Source organism: Microcebus murinus, chromosome 3, assembly GCF_040939455.1.
Source record: "Microcebus murinus isolate Inina chromosome 3, M.murinus_Inina_mat1.0, whole genome shotgun sequence".
In the NCBI taxonomy this organism is placed as follows: Eukaryota; Metazoa; Chordata; class Mammalia; order Primates; family Cheirogaleidae; genus Microcebus; species Microcebus murinus.
In genome coordinates this window covers 15,851,315-15,874,691 of record NC_134106.1, presented here as the reverse complement: position 1 = coordinate 15,874,691, position 23,377 = coordinate 15,851,315, and the positions used below count along the sequence as shown (strand labels likewise).

At 37.0% G+C, this 23,377-nt stretch overlaps 1 protein-coding gene across 13 annotated transcripts in view; it reads left to right on the top strand.

Moving 5' to 3' along the window:
* Positions 1 to 23,377, top strand: part of PUM2 (pumilio RNA binding family member 2) — a 97,204-nt gene that overhangs the window by 39,497 nt on the left and 34,330 nt on the right. For all 13 annotated transcript variants that reach the window (XM_076000571.1, XM_076000570.1, XM_076000569.1 and 10 more), the window contains 5 exons: positions 5,835 to 5,960; positions 9,362 to 9,504; positions 12,156 to 12,294; positions 18,808 to 18,951; positions 19,066 to 19,353. In XM_076000571.1, coding sequence (XP_075856686.1) covers positions 5,835 to 5,960; positions 9,362 to 9,504; positions 12,156 to 12,294; positions 18,808 to 18,951; positions 19,066 to 19,353 — 840 coding nt within the window. The remainder of the gene's footprint in view (positions 1 to 5,834; positions 5,961 to 9,361; positions 9,505 to 12,155; positions 12,295 to 18,807; positions 18,952 to 19,065; positions 19,354 to 23,377) is intronic.

Sequence of the window (23,377 nt, the reverse complement as noted above, 5' to 3'; positions counted from 1 at the left end):
ATTTTAGAAATGATTCATTGTTAATGCCTTAGAGTATATTAAGTAGCATTGGACTTACATAATCTTTAAAGAAAGATATGGCAAAACTTTTCTGTGAAACCGTCTTGACAGCTCAATGCAGATAAACTTAAAACCTAAATAAAATAGACGTATTTCTGTCAAAGCATAATATATCAAAATTTACCTGACATTTAAATCTTAGTTCCACAGTTAAATATATTCCTTGTTGACAATCAATTCTTTTTAATCCAAGTGTGCCCATTCATCTGTTAGTTGGCCAATAGCTCATTTAGAGTAGCACTATACAATGGAAATACAATATGTGCCACATAACATTTAGTGGGCATATTTTTAAAAATAAGAAATAGGTGAAATTAACTTGAATAATATTTAACTGATACTCAAAATATCATTGCAAAATGTAATCTGTATAAAACTTACTAATGAGAAATTTCACATTCTTTTCTTCATATTAAGTCTTTGAAATCAGATGTGCGTTTTCCTACTTATAGCTGATCTCAAGTCAGACTAGTCACATTTTAAATGCACACAGTGGCTATATGTGGCTGGTGACTACCATATTGGTCAGTGCAGCTCCAGAAGATTTCTTTTTTTTTTTTGAGACAGTCTCGCTTTGTTGCCCAGGCTAGAGTGAGTGCCGTGGCGTTAGCCTGGCTCACAGCAACCTCAATCTCGGGCTCAGCGATCCTACTGCCTCAGCCTCCCGAGTAGCTGGGACTACAGGCATGCGCCACCATGCCCGGCTAATTTTTTGTATATATATTTTTAGTTGGTCAATTAATTTATTTCTATTTTTGGTAGAGACGGGGTCTCGCTCGGGCTGGTTTCGAACTCCTGACCTTGAGCAATCCGCCTGCCTCGGCCTCCCAAAGTGCTAGGATTACAGGCGTGAGCCACCACGCCCGGCCAGAAGATTTCTATAAGTGGGGTTGACGATCTCTGTAAAGGGCCAGATAGTGAATATTTTAAGCTTTGCAGACCATATGGTTACAGTCACAACCAACCAACTCTGCTGTTACAGTGGGACAATGGTCATAGATGATATGTATATAAATGCGTATTTCAGTGATCCAGTACAGCTTTCCATATGGATACTGAAATTTGAATTTCATATAATATCCATGCATTAGAAATTATTTTTTTCAACCATTTAAAAATGTTAAAATTGTTCTCAGCTAGTTCATACAAAAATAGGTTACAGGCTAGACTTGGCCCATGGGTTGGGCTAGAAAGATGCCATAGAATGAAAAAATGGCAGGATTGTGTAGGTGCTTGGGGAATGTTTGCAGTACAAGAAATTGAGGGAAAATCCATAGGAATAAATTGGGAGTAAAGCCATGTGACCAGCAGAGGGCTAGAAGAGGAATAAACAAGCAAAAAGAGGGCCTAATACACCACAAGGATTGATAATCATGTAAGAGGCCCCAGGCCACTAATAGAAGACCTGATTTGGAGATTTGTGTTGTCAAAGTAATCGTGATATCACCTGATGAGCAGGTGAGTGCAAGAGAAACTCTCATATAAAAGAGTGTTTCAGACTTAAATGACAGTACAAGGAAGACCAGCCAGGAAAAACAGTAATATAATAAAGTTTCAAGATGTAGAAATAAGAGAACTTTAAAGTTCTGAAAAGAATTTAATATATTCAGAAGCTTAAGAGATAAAGGATAAGCCATCAGAGATCATTTGGAGGTCTTAAGACAACGGAGTGATGTGGAAATGAATCATGTCAGGATCTTATAAATAAAATGTCATTGAAAAATTGTAAGTGTGCTGCATAATTGACTGGATAACACCCAGGACTAAATGAACTAGAAAATAGAGAATGCTGAAATTACCTATAGTAATCAGGACATGAGAAATATAAAAGAGAAATGAAAAGCTGTGGGAGTAGATTAGGGAATAACTAAAGATGTCTGAGGTATATGTAAAGTAACTCTCCCTGAAGTCTTGAATAAGTAGAGACACATGCTTTTTAAAGAAAACTCGACATCATAAGGATTTCAGTTCTCCCTAAATTAATGTGTGGATTTAATTTTGGTCAGAATGTTTTGTTTTGTACTTTTTGAAACTTTGATATTTGTTTCAGAACAGTAAAATCAGACAATGTATGGAAAACTTAAGGAGGAGGACTTGTTCAACCATCTTTTAAAATAATTATTTACAGTGATTAGGCCACTGTGGTACTGGCGTAAAAATACACAAGTAGACCAGAGAACAAGACTCTGGAATAGATTGTTGTGTGCATGCACGCTTGTTTGGGGGTAGAGTGGTAGAATGAATTTTAATCTTAATTGACATGTCAAATCAATGACAAAAGAATGATTATTTGGAAAATAGCTTGGAGATAATTAGTTCTTATTCCTAATGGATTGAAAACTTAAACGAGAAAAATAAAGGCATAAAAGATTGACACATTTTGCCTTGTTGATAGCCAAGGAGCTATAAATTAAAAGAAAGTAGTTTGTTTTATAAAAAAATGTTTTACTTTGCCTATCAGATTGGCAACTATTTAAAAAGTTTGATAATGTCCTATTTTGGCCAGAATGTGGTTTATATCCTCTTGATAGGAATATAAATTGGTACACTATTCCAAACAGATAATCTGGAAATAGGGATCAAGAATTTATATGTTTTTACCCATTTCAGTGAATTTTCATAAGGATATAATAATGCAGAGACGTGTGTAGTTAAAAAGTAAGAGCATTATTTATAGCAAAAGATCATGAACCGGCAGGGCGCGGTGGCTCACGCCTGTAATCCTAGCTCTTGGGAGGCCGAGGCGGGCGGTTTGCTCAAGGTCAGGAGTTCAAAACCAGCCTGAGCAAGAGCAAGACCCCGTCTCTACTATAAATAGAAAGAAATTAATTGGCCAACTGATATATATATATAAAAAAATTAGCCGGGCATGGTGGCGCATGCCTGTAGTCCCAGCTACTTGGGAGGCTGAGGTAGAAGGATCGCTCGAGCCCAGGAGTTTGAGGTTGCTGTGAGCTAGGCTGACGCCATGGCACTCACTCTAGCCTGGACAACAAAGCGAGACTCTGTCTCAAAAAAAAAAAAAAAAGATCATGAACCATCCAAATATAAATATATATATCTCACTAGACTGATTAAATCATTCCCTCTCTATAGTAGAATGCACATTACATAGTCATTAAAAAAATGAGCTAGGCCAGGCGAGGTGGCTCAGGCCTCTGTAATCCTAGCACTTTGGGAGGCTGAGGCGGGCTGATTGTTCAAGGGTCATGAGTTGGAAACCAGCCTGAGCAAGAGAGAGACCCTGTCTGTACTAAAAATAGAAAGAAATTAATTGGCCAACTAACAATATATAGAAAAAATTAGCCGAGCATGGTGGCACATGCCTGTTGCTGCTCAGGAGGCTGAGGCAGAAGGATTGTTTGAGCCCCAGAGTTTGAGGTTACTGTAAGCTAGGGTGATGCCACAGCACTCTAGCTGGGGCAACAGAGCCAGACTCTGTCTCAAAAAAAAAAAAAAGAATGAGCTACATATGTATCTGTAGACAGAAATCTATGATTAATTAGTAAGTGGGAAAAGCATGTTAAAATACCATTACAAATTAGAATATAAAATGTATGAGTAATATGTATTTTAAAATTGAGGAGACAAACCAGTGTATCAGTAAAGCTTACATGAATACTTTCACTTTATATATACTCCAGTTGCCCTATATTGGTTTACATTTCAGTTTTGTAGTTTTAGAAATCTTAACATTGTCAACCATGAATCCCCATTTTAATGACCAATCTCCCTCCCGTCCTCTTTTCTCTCCTCCCCTCCCCTTCCCTTCCCCTCCCCTCCCCTCTCCTTTCTCCTTTCTTTTTGTTTGGAGACAATTTTACTCTGTTGCCCTGGCTAGAGTGTCATGATGTCAGCCTAGCTTATAGCAGCCTCAAACTCCTGGGCTACAGGCATGTGGCACCATGCCCGGTAATTTTTTCTATTTTTGGTAGAGTCGGGTCTTGCTTTTGCTCAAGCTGGTCTTGAACTCCTGAGCTCAAAGGATCCTCCTGCCTCGGCCTCCCAGAGTGCTAGGATTACAGGCTTGAGCCAACGTGCCTGGCCCCATTTCTTTTTTTTTTTTTTGAGACAGAGTCTCACTTTGTTGCCCAGGCTAGAGTGAGTGCCGCGTCAGCCTAGCTCCCAGCAGTCTCAATCTCCGGGGCTCAACCAATCCTTCTGCCTCAGCCTCCCAAGTAGCTGGGACTTCAGGCATGTGCCACCATGCCCGGCTAATTTTTTGTATATATATATTTTTAGTTGGTCAATTAATTTCTTTCTATTTTTAGTAGAGACAGGGTCTTGCTCAGGCTGGTTTTGAACTCCTGACCTTGAGTGATTCGACCTCCCAGAGTGCTAGGATTATAGGCATGAGCCGCCACACCCTTCCTGGCCCATTTCTTAAAAAAATTAGAATTGGCTGCAAGATGGCTCATGCCTGTAATCCTAGCACTCTGGGAGGCTGAGGCGGGATGATTGTTTGAAGTCAGGAGCTCAAAACCAACCTGAGCAGGAGCGAGAGCCCGTCTCTACTATAAATAGAAAGAAATTAATTGGCCAACTAATATATATACAAAAAATTAACCGGGCATGGTGGAGCATGCCTGTAGTCCCAGCTACTCGGGAGACTGAGGCAGAAGGATTGCTTGAGCCCAGGAGTTTGAGGTTGCTGTGAGTTAGGCTGACGCCACGGCACTCACTCTAGCCGGGGCAACAAAGCGAGACTCTGTCTCAAAAAAGAAAAAAAAGAAATAAATTAATTGGCCGCTAATATATATAGAAAAAATTAGCCGGGCATGGTGGCGCATGCCTGTAGTCCCAGCTACTCAGGAGGCTGAGGCAGTAGGATCACTTAAGCCCAGGAGTTCGAGGTTGCTGTGAGCTAGACTAATGCCGCAGTACTCACTCTAGCCTGGGCAACAAAGTGAGACTCTGTCTCAAAAAAAAAAAAAAAACAAAAAACTTAGAGTCAGTATTACATGCCCAAGATCACTGAGTAAAAATTTGAATTATGTCATGGCCTGTTTGCAGGATGGAGGATGAACACAGAACACAAAAAGACACACACACACACACACAAAGATGGTTACAACATTGCAGTGCAGAATGCACCAGTCGTTTTATTTTTATACCCCAAAAATCAAAGTTAGTTCCAGGCATTTCAGCAATGACCATAAATTCCGGAATGCGTAGCCTTAGGGAAGCAGATATCTCCTGACTCAGGATTTCCAGTGGTTGCTCTAGGTGCTAGGCATAGACCACGGACCAAGATTAGCAAGGATGGGCAAGGCAAGCCACAGGGGGCATTTTTCATCCCACCTTCTCTTAGGGTGACCCCCTAAGCTCTTAGGCTGAACCCCGGCGGCTTTGCCTGGCTTAGGTCGCCCCTCTTCTTGAGGGATCTTAACCGTCATTGACTAACCAGCCATCTTATGGGGTTTGAGCAGCAATCATAGGAATAACGTGGTTTTGGTGTGGCCTCCAGACCCCCATTGCCGTGGGGCCAGGCAGCTCTTTCTTACTGGCAGCTCAGGTCCTTTGTTATGCCTCTAGGCAACAGCCCTGTTTATCACAAGAACCTTTTCTGGAGCACATTGCTTTTAAATGCTCTGGGTAGAGCACATACATTACTCAATTTAATTCTTAAACTAGGAAAATATATGTCAGTCCCCTACAAATTATTATCTGCTCCCCCACTCCACTCCAGATTCAGAGTAGAAATGTTTTTACCTGATGAAGAAAATCACACTTTACATTTTTATTCATTATTTCTCTCCCCCTTTTAAATATAGCTGGTGTATTCTCAGCAGGCCTTGCTCCAGCTGCATTTGTGCCAAATCCATATATTATTAGTGCTGCTCCTCCAGGGACCGATCCGTATACTGCAGCAGGATTGGCTGCAGCAGCAACATTAGCAGGTAACTCAATGTTCATCCTTGTTGCTTATTATGAATTTAGTTTTAATTTTGGTGTAAGCTTTATTTTTATCTATTTGAGCAATTTGAAATTTTTAGGAGATTCTGAAGGATTATCCAGAATGAACTGAAGTTTCCAGGGAGTTATTTTTTAACTGTAATGCTACAGGGGAAAGTTGAAGCGATAACTCTTCCTCCTATACCCTATTGGTTTACATTTGAGTTTTGTAGTTTTAGAAATCTTACGTTGTCATCCATGAATCTCCATTTTAATGACCAATTCCATTACCCTCAGAGACATGCAGAGTTACCTCTCAGAAAATAAATTGGAGGTAGGTGGTGTGAATGGCTAGGTCAGGGATAGCATAAGATATAAAGACTTTCAGCAGTCCTGAGAAAATGCATATCAAAAAGTTTCTTGAGCAATGTTCAAATGGTATAAGCAACCTGGGGACAAAAAGTTAGGGTAGAGTGGAAAAAACTTATTAAAAATTGTCAAAGCCTGAGACCATCACTCAAAATCTGAAATAAAAACTAAAGCTGAATTTATTTCTTATTAAGTAAGCAAACGTTGTGTACTGGTCAGGCATGGTCTTTATTGAACAATATGCTGATTGTAATTAGGGTTTTTGGAAAGAGTTTATGTTATGTTGAGTTAGTTACAGAGACAGAAATGAGCTAGTCTCGGGTGTGGTATGTGTTGGTTATACAGCCAAGAATTGATTTATGTCAGCCTTAGAATTATATTCACTGAAATGTGTCTGCTGGTGGCATGACTTTAAAAATTTAAGGCTGTCAGGGATTTTTTTTTATCTTTCAGGGATATCTTCATGGAGCTGATTGTCACTAATCAGACATTTTTTAATTGACTTCTGGTATTTATTATCATGACTATAGACAGGCAGCCTTGTCCGTGGAGTTTGGGGACTTTTAAATTCAAAATCTTGTTTTAAAAAGTCGGAAGGGGGAGTTAATTTCAAATTCTTATTTGGTATCTTAGCTACCAGACCAAAACTAACCTGTCATATTCAGTAGCCTTTGTAGATTTGCTTGTGATTCCATGAAGATGTGAACTTTTCTGGTGCTATTTTACTGGGTGTTAATATGTAAAGTGCTGATGATATTATACATAGAAAGAACCTATTAACCTATGGGTTGGAAAAAATGCAACTTTAAGAGGTCATTTAGTTGCAGGATGATAAACTTTCTAGGACCAGTGCTATCTAGTAGAGATACAATATGAGCCAAAATATGTAATTTACAATTTCTAGTAGCCATATTATAAAAGCAAAAAACAGATTAAATTAATTGCAGTGATGTGTTTGGTTTGCCGCAACATGTAGAAAATATTATTTCAACATGTAATCAATATTTTTAGAATTATTAATAGGTATCTTCCCCTTTTTTCCAAGTTAAGTCTTTAAAGCCTGAATATGTTAAATAACAGCACATATGTTAAATAAGAGCGATCTACCTTTCAGTTCTTTAGCCACAAGTGGCTTCTGGCTGTGTTGGATAGCAAGGTTCTAGGTAGATGTCAGGTTTGTTTTGCTTTTACAATGTATCCTTTCTTCATAAACTCTTTTTAACACCAATCTTTAGAATATGTTTTGCCTTTAAAGTACAGAGTCTGGATCTGTTGCCCGGGCTAGAGTGCCATGGCGTCAGCCTAGCTCACAGCAACCTCAGACTCCTGGGTTTAAGTGATCCTTTTGCCTCAGCCTTCCGAGTACCAGGGACTACAGGCATGTGCCACCATGTCTGGCTAATTTTTTCTATATATATTAGTTGGCCAATTAATTTCTTTCTATTTTTAGTAGAAACGGGCTCACGCTCTTGCTCATGCTGGTCTCCAACTCCTGACCTTTAATGATCCACCCGCCTCAGCCTCCCACAGTGCTAGGATTATAGGCGTGAGCCACCAAACTTGGCCTGCCTTTAAAATTTTGAAAGCGCTCTCCGCCCCCTTTTTTTCCCCTTGAGACAGGGTCTCACTCTGTCACCCGAACTCTAGAGTGCAGTGGGTCATCATAGCTTACTGCAACCTCAAATTCCTGGGACACAAGATATCCTCTTGTCTCAGCCTCCCAAGTACCTAGGACTACAGTCCTGCACCACCATGCCCGGCTAATTTTTCTATTTTTTGTAGGGATGGGGTCTCACTGTTGCTCACGCTGGTCCTGAACTCAGTGGCCTCAGTCAGTCCTCCTGGCTTGGCCTCCAAAGTGCTAGGATTGCAGGAGTGAGCCACTGTGCGCAACCTCAATTTTTAAAAAAAAATTTTTGTGGAGTGAGCCACTGTGCCCAACCTCAATTTTTTAAAAAAAATTTTGTGGAGATAGTGTTCTGCAGTGTTGCCAAGGCTGCCCTTAAGTGATCCTCCTCCTTCAGCCTCCCAAAGTTAGAGGCAATGAGCCACCACACCTGGCCTAAAGCTTTTATTTTAGTGATTTAGTCAAATATACTGAGCTTTATTTTCTTAACAGAACTAAGTGAAACCAGTATACAAATTAAGGCATCCTAAACTTTCACCAATAAGTTTTTAGGGCATGTCTGCTGTATCAGGAATCATGTGACATTTTATTCATTGCTTTAATTGTGGGGCTTATTATTTATAATACTATTTGTTCTCCAGGAGTCAAGTATTATCTTATAACGTAGAATAGAGCAGGAACCATTCATTCATCATTTCCTAGTTTGCTTTCTTACTTTGACTTTCCTCTGTTCTTGCATTATCTAGTTCTTTGTCTTGACTCATTAGTCTCATTTTCCTGACCACATAAACACTGATATCTCATTTGTTTTCATATAATTTTCAGTTGCTTTGTGAGAATCGTGACTAGTGCTGTTTTAAATGTGAAGAATATCTTTAAGGTTTACAATTCAAATACTATTGTAGCAGGCTTGATACCTGAATGTTCCCTAGTTTTGTGTTATAGATTGTAAAGCAAAAGATTTTTTTAAAAAAATTATAATTCATTTGAATAGTCAAATCCTCTTTATGATAGAAGTGATGAATTGAGCATAAGCAATCTTATAGTTTTATGGTATCTAATATTCTCCGAATATATTACCTGTATTTATCAATATCAGATCCATAAATAGGCATTCATTAAATGTTGAATAGATGGTTAAATGTCCAGTTACTCCATTGGTGGCCTTGAAGTTTGCTTTAAGATCACTGGTGTAACTCCTGAACACTTAAATAATAATCCATACCTGGATGATGCTTGCTCCCTTAAAAATCAGAAAAAATAAGAGTATAACTTGGTAAAAGATTATAAGGACATGTTCTGCTCTAAGTCTTATGCCTGTCCCGTTTTATAATCTAATGGTAACCTCATGTAGCTGTAAAATCTAGTGACTCTTCTTTTTTGGGGGGGCGGTTTGGGTGTGGGGTTTAGGTCCAGCGGTGGTTCCACCTCAGTATTATGGTGTTCCATGGGGGGTGTATCCAGCCAATTTATTTCAGCAACAAGCTGCTGCTGCAGCAAACAACACAGCCAGTCAGCAAGCAGCATCACAAGCTCAGCCTGGACAGCAACAGGTAGGCCTTTTTTCTTTAAATAGTGTCTTTGAAATTCTGTGACCTCCTGGTGTTTAAGATTTGTGTCCTTTTCTCTTTTGTGTCCTCAATATATAACATAGTACCTGGCATATATAGTTGGCACACGCATTATTTATTGCATGGGGTTTCCCCCCAGTCAGTATTACACATATTTAGAGATTCGGTGTATTCCATTTCTGTGTTTCTGTTACTTTGCTGTCTTGAAATATCTAGCAATTTAAAAAAAATGTCTTTTCATCACTTTTTTAGAAGTATGCTAATGTTTCTAACAAAATAATTGTCCCTTCATTTTTCTCCAAGCATTTAAATTTATAATTTTAGGGCCGAGTTTGGTAGCTCACACCTGTAATCTTAGCACTCTGGGAGGCTGAAGCGGGCGGATTGCTCAAGGTCAAGAGTTCGAAACCAGCCTGAGCAAGAGGGAGACTCCATCTCTACTAAAAACAGAAAGAAATTAATTGGCCAACTAAAAATATATAGAAAAAATTAGCCAGGTATGGTGACGCATGCCTATAGTACCAGCTACTTGGGAGGCTGAGGCAGAAGGAATGCTTGAGCCCAGGAGTCTAAGGTTACTGTGAGCTAGACTGGTGCCACAACACTGTAGCCCAGGCAACAGAGTGAGACTCTGTCTCAAAAAAAAAAAAAAAATTAAATTACAATTTTAAATGTTAACTGAATATGTTTTACTAAAGGTTAGGTTTAATTTCTTAAAAAAGGAAGAAAATGTTTGCTATGAATTTCTTAAAAAATTTTTTCAGCCTTTTCCCTCCCTACCTTCTTTCCCTCTTTCTTTTTTTCCTTTTTTCTTTTGATGAGGTTTCACTCTATCACCCAGGTTAGTGCAGTAGTCTCATCATAGCACACTGCAACCTCAAATTCCTGGTCTAAATCAGTCCTCCTGCCTCAGCCTCCTTAGTAGCTGGGACTAAAGGCGAGTGCCACCATGCCTGGTTGATTTTTCTATTATTTTGTGGAGACAGGTCACATTCTTGCTCAGGCTGGTCTTGAACTCCTGGCCTCAAGCAGTCTTCCCACCTCAGCCCCCCAAAGATCTAGGATTACAGGCATCAGCCACTGTGCCCAGCCCTTAGTCCTTCTCAAAGAACTGTCTTGATAATTATGAAAAACTCTCTTGATAAATGTCAAAATTCTGGCTGTCACATTCATCACATTTATATCAAAGATGCAACTTAATGACAAGTACAGTGTTGTTTACTTGGCAGTTAAACTTCATTCTGAATTTCCTTTATTATACTATATTTAATTTATTTTAATACTATATTGGTGTTATGTTGAAGCTGTCCTTTGGCTCAGTTTTTGTACAGCATAACACAGTGTTACTTAATAAATCTTTTTGTACATCCTAAATCTGTTGAAATTATTTTTTAATCTGTATCTTTGGATAATCATAAAAGTGTCACATTATCCCTTTTTTAAAAAAGCATGCTCCTCGGGAAAGTAAAAATGTCACATTATATTAACAGTACTACACGTGTGCTTGAATCCTGCTTGTCCTGAACTATTTTTATATTTCTGAAACTAATGATTAGGTTTATCATGTTTGTGTGTTATTACTATAACAGCTGTGTGTTGTAAAGTAGTAAGACCTGATCAGCCTTAAGAGGATTCACCTTGTTTTGATGTAATTTTGTTTTTTCATTGAAGTTTTTTGCTTAAAAGCAGCTTTTTATTCATTTTCATTAAAGCTTCTGAATTCTCAAAACTTGGTTTGATTTGAAGTTTTTACTCTGCATCACTGTCTTATGACAAATTCATACTTAATTTATTCCCTTAAGCTCCTTCCTTCCTTCCTTCCTTCCTTCCTTCCTTCCTTCCTTCCTTCCTTCCTTCCTTCCTTCCTTCCTTCCTTCCTTCCTCCCTCCCTCCCTCCCTCCCTCCCTCCCTCCCTCCCTCCCTCCCTCTGTTGCCTGGCTAGAGTGTTGTGGCACCAGTCTAGCTCACAGCAACCTCAGACTCCTGGGCTCAAGCATTCCTTCTGCCTCAGCCTCCCGAGTAGCTGGTACTACAGGCATGCGCCACCATGCCTGGCTAATTTTTTCTATATATTTTTAGTTGGCCAATTAATTTCTTTCTATTTATAGTAGAGACTGGGTCTCGCACTTGCTCTGGCTGGTTTTGAACTCCTGACCTTGAGCAATACGCCCGCCTCAGCCTCCCAGAGAGCTAGGATTACAGGCTACAGGCGTGAGCCACCGCACCCAGCCAGCTTCCTGTGTTTCAGTTTTCAGCCATAGAAAATCATTTTATAAAATCTAAATTTTTAAAATCTTTCACTTAAGATTTTGCCATTTGTCCTACTCTCAAATCTTTTTTTATAGTGCCTTAGTAAAGAGCACAAATATTAGAAATAATTTTTACCCAAAGACATTCTAAAACCTTCATGTTGCATTATAGATTGTTCTAGTTGTCAGGAACCAGTCATTGTGTTTTTGATATTAAAGTATTTTGTAATTTTTTTCATGTTAAATCTACATTCCGTTGCATATAACTATTTAAAGACTATCAGACAGCTATTTGTAATGTATACACAGCTGTCCAAGATAAATTTACTTACCTGGTTTATTTCATAATATCACTTTTTAAGAAAATCTTATTTGACCTTTTAGGTTCTCCGTGCTGGAGCAGGTCAGCGTCCTCTTACTCCCAACCAGGGTCAGCAAGGGCAGCAAGCAGAATCCCTTGCAGCAGCTGCAGCAGCAAATCCAACTTTGGCTTTTGGTCAGGGTCTTGCTACTGGCATGCCAGGTATTTAATTGGTTATTTGTGGAAATCTTAATAAATTTTAAATGTTAAATGTAGACATTCATACTGGAGAGTGAAAAAATCAAAAACTGTATTTAAAAATCTTGCCTATCTTATAATTTATTTAGAACTTAGATGCAAATAGTTGAAATCAGTGTTGTTTGTGAGAATCCATGATGGGAATGGCAAATATGTATCAGAATTCTCACTACAGACATTTTTTTTGTGCTCTGTTTTTGGCATAAAGCACAGCATTTTCCCATCTGAACCTAGCCAAGAAGTTTTAATTTAATGCTTCAAGAAATAAAAGCAGTTGGTTAGAGTTGACATGCAAGACAAAACCTGTTTGCCATTCCTGCCTTGTAAGAATAGTTGTTAATGTTGAGAAGCTTGCAGCTAACATTTTCTACTTTGAGCATTGTTTAATCTTGTTTTGCCTATTTATATAGCATTTTAAACTATTGGTATTTATAACTTAATAGCAACAATGTCTGTAAGTATCGGAAAGGCTAATGCATAGAAAATTAAAATATAAAATTCCTGCCAATTGCCACTGTACAACTTTTAGAAAAGGACAACAAAGTGGATTTTTGTGGAACTAAATATAAAATCACTACATCAGTAACAGTGGAGGAAGGAAGGGATTTTTCTCAAACCATAAAAGCAGCACTTGTTTTGTTTTTAAACTGAAATTTAAAGGCCACATTTGAATGTCTTAAGTTCCCATTCTCTCCACTTCTGTAGACTCACTTTTTAAGTATGCTGCTTTTCACTTTTGATACATGAGTGGCTATTCCTGTAACTATATATTGGTTACTTGTTAATGAAATGTGAGTTCATTTCTGTTTAATTGTAAGATAGTTAAATTTTTAAATTCAAATCATTTAGGAAATGTGTTCAGTGTATTGGAAAAGATCATGACTTATATCATTGGAGGTTTCTTTCATGTATTAAGTGCTGGCAAATACTTCTCTCTGTAATCTTAAGGATTTCTATATCAGTTGCATTCATTGTTTTCTCTCTGGAATTCTAAGATCTGGGTTTATTATCTTGTCTAGTCCACTGGATAAAGAGAAGATTTTCATCCCGCTGTCCCTGAAATACAAATAATATTAGAGTTACTTTCTTTTTTTTTACCCAAACCATATATTTGCTTCCTAGAAGCTGCTGTTCTGGAGCCATTGTGGATTAGAGGCCTTGGCAAAAGTAACCTTTTGAGAAGTGGACTGCAAAGCTAAAGTTGTTTTAGGCAGAAAAAGACAAGACTTAAAAGAAGTGAGCTAGGAGTTTTTGAGAGCCACTAAGACTTATTTTGGGTTTTGGGGTTTTAACAACAGGGGAGAGGAGTTGTGGAATAAAACAGTCCTTCCTGCTTAACTAGTTTCTTAGTGGACCCTGGAATTAAGAGAATGCTTCCGGCTTGTGTGTATTTTGTTTCCTATAACTGTTACTGATCTTTCTAGGCTCTTGATGCTGGTCCTGTTATTTTTTTAAATACCTTAGCTCTCTTCATATTGAACTCATAGTTTTCTTGTCTTTCTTATGTTGCTATTACTTTTATCAACTGTAGTCTTACAGTTTATTTTTGTATTCACTTTTCTTCTTTCAATTGCATGAGAAAACTCTGTTGCCTTCTTTCTGTTGTTGTCCAGCGGTGAACTCTGTTGATGATTCTAAAAAAAAGTAACCTTTTATACTGTATTTGTCTAAAAACAATTGTATTTTGGAGTGATGATAAAAAAAATAGAAAATTCTTTTTAAGACATGTCTTAAAGCAGATTATTTTACTTAACCTTTCAAGCCAGAATCTTTCTTTAGCCCCGGTAGAAATATAAACATAAAAACCAGTTTCTAAAAAGTGGCCTGCCTAGAATTAATATTTCTATATCTCAGTGCCTTGTGAGCTTTTCATATGATAGCTGTTGCCGCCTTTACTTCTTTCTGCCTAGGACTATGATGCAATAATTCTCATTTTCTATATCCAAATAGTTATAAACCTAATGAGCTCTATTAAAAAGAACTCACTGGAGAAAATTGATGATTCTTCCAGTCTCATATTTTAACTCTTCCACTTGTTATCTTTCTTCAGTTCTCAGTTTTATCAAATTCCTGTTCACTGTCCTATATTTAACTTTTTTTTTCAGATTTTTCAACTGATCTATATTTAACTCTTACTGTTTCATCCTGTGTTCTGTTTTTCAGTCTTGTACCTTCAGTCTTTTCTCCTCTGCCACCTCCTTCTCTTCATCTGTTGTATTAGTCTGCCTCTTCATCCTGTAAAGTTTTGTCCTCTATTGTGCTCCCTTTACGGACCACTTGTCAAAATTTACACTCTACCCCACACCTTTTATGCCCCCCCGTGATTCCTTTGCAGTATCTCTAACATTACTTGATGATAATTGCAAATTATGACTTCTCCTCCACCCTTATTTTTCTCATTTTGTTCTATTTCACACTGATACACCTCTCTGTAACTCTTTTCTTTTGTTACATCTGTGATATTTTACTCTCTTGGCTTTCCCACCTTTCTCATTGCTTTTTATCAGTCTTTGTTTCCTCCATGTATGTCCTTAAATATAGAAGACAATCTGGCTTAATAACTACATGCTTTGGAGTCAGATCTGCTGATTTTCTACCATTTAGCAGTTATATGACCTTGGCCAAGTCATTTTCCTCTTTGAATTTTGGTTTCAGTATTGGAAAAATGCAGATATTTTAACCATTTCACCTATTATCCCTTTGAGTTAACATCTGCATCTTAGATTCTTTTGTACACACCTAACACATGTCTATCATTTGTGCCAGACATTAGCATGTATATGTTCCAGCCATTCCTTAAACTGAAAATGTCAGAAAATGAACTCTCCAAATTTGCTTATTTTATTATTTATCCTTTTTGTTTGTTTTTTTTTTCCTATGAGACAGAATCTTGCTTTGTTGCCCCAACTAGAGTGCTATGCCACCACACCCAGCTACTTTTCCTATTTTTAGTAGAGACAGGGTTTTCATTCTTGCTCAAGTTGGTCGAACTCCTGAGCTCAAGTGATTCTCCTGTCTTGGTCTCCCAGAGTGCTAGAATTGCAGGCATAGGCCACCATGCCTGGCCTTAACCATTCTATCTTGTCTTCATTTCTTTTCTCTGCTGTTCTTGTTGTCTCTGCTGTTCTTGTCTTAATCCTCTCACTAACTGTTTTTCTGCTAATCTCTTCAGTTCATTTCATCTTTTTATTCTCCTCTTAGGTACCCTTGACAAAAATACATACCAGTTTATACCATTCTGGTTCTTACCACTTTATCTAGCCCCAAACTCTTTTTAACCTAATCTGTGACGTGCCTCTATAGTCCTATGCTTTAGCATACTAGACCACATACTGTTCTCCAAATACACTAGTACTTTTATGCCTCTAGTCCTAGCTCATGTCTTCTTTAACTTAGAATACCTTTCCATAAATTTTAAACAGAATTGGTGTGTATAGTTTGCTTTTTAAAAATCTAGATTTAAACATTTTGTGATTAACTTTCCTTCTCATCTTTTAATACGGTCTCCTCCATGAAGCTTTCCCCAGTTTTTCCCAATTCTCATTCATTAACAGTTTCGCCTCATTCTGCCTTCCTGTGGCACATTACTTGCACCTTTGTTTAGTATTTTTGTCTGCCTTGCATTTTATTTAGCTATTTGTGGCTTATTTTCTCAGTTCTACAACACTTACTTGAACATGCTTAAAAATGGAAAATGTCTTTAAAATAGAAAGAGTTTTATTTCTCTCTCTGCAGGAAGTTATTAGATATTAGATCAATGTTATGTCGTAAAGTAAGTGGCATCTTAGAATTAAGAAAATGGTGTATTTCCTTCTGTGTTAGATTATACAGTTCTTTAGTATGGGGACCATGCTTTGCTTTTTTTTTTTTTTTTTAATCTCTTTTCCCCACCCTTTATACATTCAACCACTCACAGACTTTCCTAGTTAATAAAAACCATAATACAATGGAAATTAGAAACTTTTGAACTGAATTATAGTGACAATACTGTAGGCTGTGGACCTCAAACTGAAACAACATAGAAGGAGACTATATAGGCTTAAATGGAAACATTAGAAAAGAAGAAAGACTGGAAATGAGCTAAGCATTCATCTGGAAACTAAAGAGAATAAACCCAAAGAATATAGAAGTAAGCAAATAATAAGGCCGGAGCTGATGTGAATGAATTTGACAAATATCACAAAAAGCATCAATTGTCCCAAAAGTTAATTTTAAAAGACTAATTTGATAAAACTCTGAGAGGCTCATTAAAAAGAAAGAAGGTATAAATATCCAGGATCAGGAAAATCAATCATAAGCTATAATATTAGGAAAAATCTCGTGTTAGTTAAAAAAATGTAGACTGAACAACTGCATTGTGGTGTCTACCTTACAGTAAATAAATAGCAACTCCATTCTTGTAATACATAAGCCAAAAATAAGAGCAATTCTTGACTCCTTTTTTTCCCCCTCCACACCCCACATCCAGTCTCAACAAATTGTGCTGGCTCCCAGAATTCAGCTATCTTTCTACTTGTCACCAACCAGTACTCTGATCCACTACTTTTTCTTTCCTTTTCATACTTAAAACTGTCTAATGATTTTCTTTCACTTATTTTTTGTCTCTATTTGCAGTAGAAAATAATCTCGAGAATAAAGATGTTTCTTTTTATTGTTCCCTGCTCCATCCCAGTACTTAGAATAGTGCCTGTCATATGGTAGCTACTTGATAAATATTTGTCAAATAGATAAATGCATGAAAAATTAATTAAACTAAGTGGAGAATGGAAGAGGGAAATAACAGCATTCTGTGACAAGGAAACAAAATACATCAAAGCCCTGTAGTGAGAGGAAGCATGATACCTTTGATGAGCTTGAAACCTTATTTTTCTCAGTGTGCGTAAGATATGAGTGTGTCAGAGGAAAGTAAAAAGATGGCCAGGGACCAACCAGATCATACTGTAAACCATATTCAGAGTTTTACTTTTATTTGAAACCCTTTGGAAAGTTTTGGCCAGGGTTGTGGTATTAGTTTGGATATTAAAAGATCACTCTGAAGAATAAGTTATAGAAGTGGGGCAAAAGAATGAGGGCAGACCACATAGAGTTAGTTGGACAGGATAGTGGCAATCAAGAGAATGGATGGATTTGAGAAGGATTTAGGTCAGTCAACAGGTCTTCAGGGATGAATTGACTAGGCTATTTCCTCTTTGGGGTAATTTATATATGCTGTTTAGTAGCAGTTAAGTGCTATTTGATCTGTCAGTATTGTCAGTATAATGTTTGTATCCAAATGTCTAAATGGATTAACTTTTATTCAGATATTCAATACATGATGCGTTTGAACTAGAGTGTTTTTGTGTGTGTCTTACCAGTTAAAATTATTGACTGACAATCTACAGGTTGAGATTTACTAGTAATGTAGATGTTTCATTAGCAATGTGCTAATGCTCATTCTTAGAATTACTATATTTACCAAAAACCATCCTTTTCATATGAAAAGTAATGGTGAACTGCTTATCCCAGCACTGTTTATTGTACTTGAACTGAATTTAGCCCACTGTGTTTGAAAACAATAAAATTGTCGTGCTGTTTTGTGACTAATTTTACTGTGACTTTTGCTTCTTCTGTAAAGCTTTAAAAAGATAAAACTCAAAAATTCATGTTGGAATATATTATATTTCGGTATATTCTGTGTTTCAAAAAACTTTTGGAAGTATTAGAAGTTACCAGTACATATTTGCAGGTAATTTTTAGGCTGTTGGGCCTGAGTTCTTGTCACTGTGTAAGACAGTCTTTCTCAACCTGAGTTCCAGGAGAGAATTAAGTCTTATTGCTATAAAAATTTCCACTATATATGTTAATAATAGTTGGCTTCTCTCCTGTGACTCTAGAGTGGTACTTGTTATGTACCATCCTTGGGAGAATTGACAGAACAGTCATTTGAATCATTTTCTGTGTTCTTTGGTTCAGACAAAGAATCCCCATTGAGAAAGTCTGCAAAGAAGTAAACTTCACTCTCCTTTAGTTCTAAATAATACAAATTATCTGCCTATGCTCAAGGCTACAATAAAACTAATGTCCACGTGATCTTTATTCAGAGTCTAGCCTAAGAACCTTTACAAACAAAGTGTGGAATTTTAAGGTATCTGTTCAGAGCACGATTTAAGTTTTTAAAAAGATACTTACAAATGAAAGTCCAAGGGGGTGCTGGTTATGAGGCACATGGTTTAGAACTTGATTGAAATTGCATAGTAAACATTTCTTACAGTGTTGTGCCTCACTCTTCTCTAGACAAAAAATGTTTAATGACAATGTATTTTTCATATATTATGACTTTCTCAAATGTGTTGCTTTTCATATAGTAACTAAGGTTAATAATAATAGTATTAAAAGACTGTGTTTCCTATTTGTTAAAAATACAAGTGTAGAGGGAAATAAGTATGCATGTTTTTACAAGTGTTTTTGTTAGTAAACATTTACTTTAATGTTATCTAGGCTATCAAGTACTAGCTCCAACTGCCTATTATGATCAGACTGGTGCCTTAGTGGTTGGCCCTGGAGCAAGAACTGGCCTTGGAGCTCCAGTTCGATTAATGGCTCCAACACCTGTTTTAATTAGTTCGGCAGCAGCACAAGCTGGTAAGTGTCACTGACATTTTTAGGATGATATTTTTCTGGTGTAGAGATATAATTTTAAAAATACAGAATAGTTTTCTGTGTAGTTCTAAGAAGTATCTGGATTTTTTTTAACAGCAGCAGCAGCAGCAGCTGGAGGAACTGCAAACAGTCTTACAGGCAGCACAAATGGTCTGTTTCGGCCAATTGGCACTCAGCCACCACAACAGCAGCAGCAACAGCAGCCAAGCACTAATCTGCAATCTAATTCATTTTATGGGAGCAGTTCTTTGACTAATAGCTCTCAGAGCAGTTCTTTGTTTTCTCATGGACCTGGTCAACCTGGAAGTACATCTCTTGGCTTTGGAAGTGGCAGCTCTTTGGGTGCTGCTATAGGCTCAGCCCTCAGTGGATTTGGTTCATCAGGTAAGTTTATTTTTAAGATGGGTGTATTCTGATAAGTGGACATGAGGTATATGTGTGTTTTTAATATAAAAACAAGCAATAATAGCATGTAGTATAGGAAGACAGGAAAAAAGGATTATTTGTTTAATTTTATAGAAGAAAAAAATGTTCCTGCAAATCTTTTAAACATTTATGAATGTTTAACTCACTTCAAGAAGCCCATCCTTTACTCAAATATAATACATTTCCTTTTTCCCCTGAAATTTATTAATAAGAATTTATTACTGGAATTTTTATTTTAGTAAGGTTTGTTTGGATCAATATATTATATGCAAATTATTAACTCTTCCTCATTCTCTACATGTTAGTGTTTTAGGAGATAAATATTTTGCCATCTCAAATATTTGGTGTTTTAAAATAGTTATCTTTGTGTGCTTAGCAGATGGTTCATTCTTATTATATGCTTGTGGTTTATTATGGTTTTACTTGGCACAATTTAATTTAAAATTATACAATGAAATGTTTTAAATAGAAGCCCCTAAGAAACAACCAGTATGCTTATCTTTACTTTAGATTAAATAATTTAGCCTTTGTTGCTAAAAATTCATTTAAAAGAATACCTACTCACATATCTTAACTTTATATAACATTTAGAAATGAAATTTTTAAATAGCTTCTCAAATAGATAATTGACTCATACAAACTGGTTCTTAGATTTTTGACTCAGGAAGAATTAAATGAAATCAGAGGAGGCCCACATTGACTCCATGTTGACACAGTTTGTATATTCTTATGAAGTATTCAGGAAACATTAGGAAAAAACAGCTTACCTAGTTCTGTTGGTACAATTGGCAGCCTTTAATTCCATTAGGGCAGGGCTATTTATTTGGACCTCAAGAGATTTTTCTATTTCTTTACCATGACGCTCTAGAATCCTTAATATCTGCTTCTCATCTATTTTCCCACCACATCAGATTATATTCTTTTCTGGTGTGGAAAATGGCAAAACTAACATATGCCAGTCATCATTAACCGTGCTTGGCAGTTTTCTAAGGGAGTAAGTGTCTTCTGAACTTTTACCATTCATATTTGTTGAAGGGATGGTCTAGAACAGCTATAAACTATTAGAGGCAGAGTGCTTTTTTGTTACAATGAAATATAACAAGGAAATGTCATACTTGCCTAACATAAAATTATCTAAAGAATAGGCACAAGAACTTCGGAAGGAAAATCCAGTGAACATGGAGATCGTGTTAAGTCTTTTAATTTTCCTACCTTAGTTTTTTTAATTCCTTTTGGGGTTTTGTATTTTATGTCCACCTCACTTACTCCCATAGGACTGATTCTTTGTCTCTAACACAATTGGGACATTTTCCCCAAAGAATCCTAAATATTGTGAGGTAAACAGAAGGAACAAGTAACTTAAAAAACAAACTTTGTGGAAATAACTAGTTTCAAAACTACAGATTGTGGACCCTAAATAATCCAGGAAAAGTAGAGCTTTGATAAACCCCACATTCTGTTTTCTAGTGTAATATGTCATTGATGTCTGGTGTAGATTTATAGGACCCCCTGCTCAATTCTTCTAAATTCCCATTTGTCTCTTAGTTAAGAGTCTTAACGGTTCTCCTACATTCAGAAACTGGTTGGCATGAGTATTTTGTCTCCTCCAGATGCCCTTTTCCTCAAATTGATCTTCATACTCCCTTTATTTATAAGTATTGCTTACTCAGTTCTGACTTCCAGTCTGAAAAAGATTCATTTTTACCTTGCTTTAGAGGGCATTAGTGATCACCACTCCTGAAAGCCAATAACCTACCATCTCCCTCTTAGATGTTTTGTGAGAGTTCGTTCAAGTGCCATACATATGTACTCTCATTTTTTTTTTTTTTTTTTTTTTTTTTTTTTGAGACAGTGTCTTACTCTGTTGTTGCCCCAGCTAGAGTGCCATGGCTGTCAGCCTAGCTGACAGCAACCTCAAACTCCTGGGCTCAAGCAATCCTCCTGCCTCAGCCTCCCGAGTAGCTGGGACTACAGGCATGCGTGGCCATCCCTGGCTAATTTTTCCTATATATTTTTAGTTTTCCAGTTAATTTCTATTTTTAGTAGAGACGGGGGTTTCTTGCTCATGCTGGTTTCTAACTCCTGACCTTGAGCAATCCTCCCACCTCGGCCTCCCAGAGTGCTAGGATTACAGACGTGAGCCACTGCGTCCAGCCACATACGTACTCTTTACAATAAGTCTGCCCACTGCCGTTCTACATTATGGCAATTACATACTTAGAGGAAATCTAAGATGTGATATGGTTGTGTGCAAGTGTACACATAGTCATTCTGTTACCTCTATGATGAAATTATTAATGTTTAACAGTGTTAAATACCCTATTTCATAATATAGTTGGCCAGGAAGCTTAGCCATTGTAATATAGTTATTAAATCATCCTTTCTATGACCTATTATTTAAAAGAGCTATTATAATTGAAGGTTTGTAATTTAACCTTTTTTACCCAGTTTATGAATGATTAGCAGTCTTTCTGGCCTCCTAGATATTTTAGGTACACCTCATATTTCATAGTCATATTGTTGCAGATAATTTAGGAATAAAGTAAAACTTTAAAAGAGCCAGCTTTTTTATGTTTAAAGTTATTTCTGAATAATTTTTAAATATTTGGCTTGGATTTTCCTTTTTAGAGGAGAATAATACTGCATGTGTCAAAACTGGTTTCTTTGGTTATTTGCCAGGGGGAATGATAATGCTGCTCTTGTTAGAGAGTTTTTGTCTTTTTCCTTGTGAGTTAAGTTGTTTTCTGAGATAAATAGGAATTTAAAATGTAGCCATGTTTTAAAAAATCACTTTGACAGTGTCCTTTTAAATTAGCATAGTTAATGTAGCATATGTTGACAATTTTGCCAAAAGCAAGTTAAGAGGAGCTATTTATTACATTAGTGTTTATATTTGTTTTGCCATTAAGACACATATAGCTACCCAGTATTTTCCTATAACATGATATCTTAAAATGTGAAATTTTCAATAAACATGATCAGTCTTTCAGAAATTTCATTGGCTGGTATAAAAGATTGAGTAGGTTTATAATCTTTTGTCTAATTGGTAGCATGAGCCTGTTTTTTTCCCCTCTTTATAGAATTTTGGCAAAACCAACATAATTAAGTTTTCTATCTGTACTATAATATAAGCTAACACAGTCTACCCATCATGTACTGTCCTTAATTTTTTTTCTTTAATATCCTGTATGACCTACTTATGTATGACTTGTGATTGGAAAACAAAGATTTAATAGAAACTTCAAAATTCCTTGAATAGAAATGCCATATTGGTCCGAATATAGAACTTGCCCTTAAAAAAATTATTTGGCAGGTTAAGATGTGTGATATGAAATTCTAGATGTAAAAGGCATTCAGTTAAAGGAAGCTAGCACTTACAAATAGGAAGGAAACATACTTGATGAAAATGTGGACTCTAAATGAGATTTGATAATTGGGAGTTTTGCATAGCCCTTACAGACACATGGTAAAGAATTTGGTTATCCAGATATGTATTAATTAACAGCTAGATCTTGGTTTGCTCTTTTGAGCACGCGTAGCTCACCAAAGCCTACATGGTAGTGTGAGTCTATTCTTTGTGATTTTGTGAAATATAGAAAGGAAAGGAGGCCAGCCCAGTGGCTTATGCCTGAAATCCTAGCACTCTGGGAGGCCAAGCGGGGAGGATCACTCGAGCTCAGGAGTTCTAGACAGCCTGAGCAAGTGTAAGACCCCATCTCTACTAAAATTAGAAAAAATTAGCCAGGTAACTAAAAATAGAAACCAAAAAAATTAGCTGGGCATCGTGGCGAGCTCCTGTAATGCCAGCTACTCAGGAGGCTGAGGCAGGAGGATTGCTTGAGCCCAGGAGTTTGAGGTTGCTGTGAGCTAGGCTGACACCAGGGCCCTCACTCTAGGCTGGGCAACAAAGCAAGATTCTGTCTCTAAAAAAAGAGGAAAAGTTATATTAAAAAGCTAGTAGTTAAATTAGGGATTAAATAAA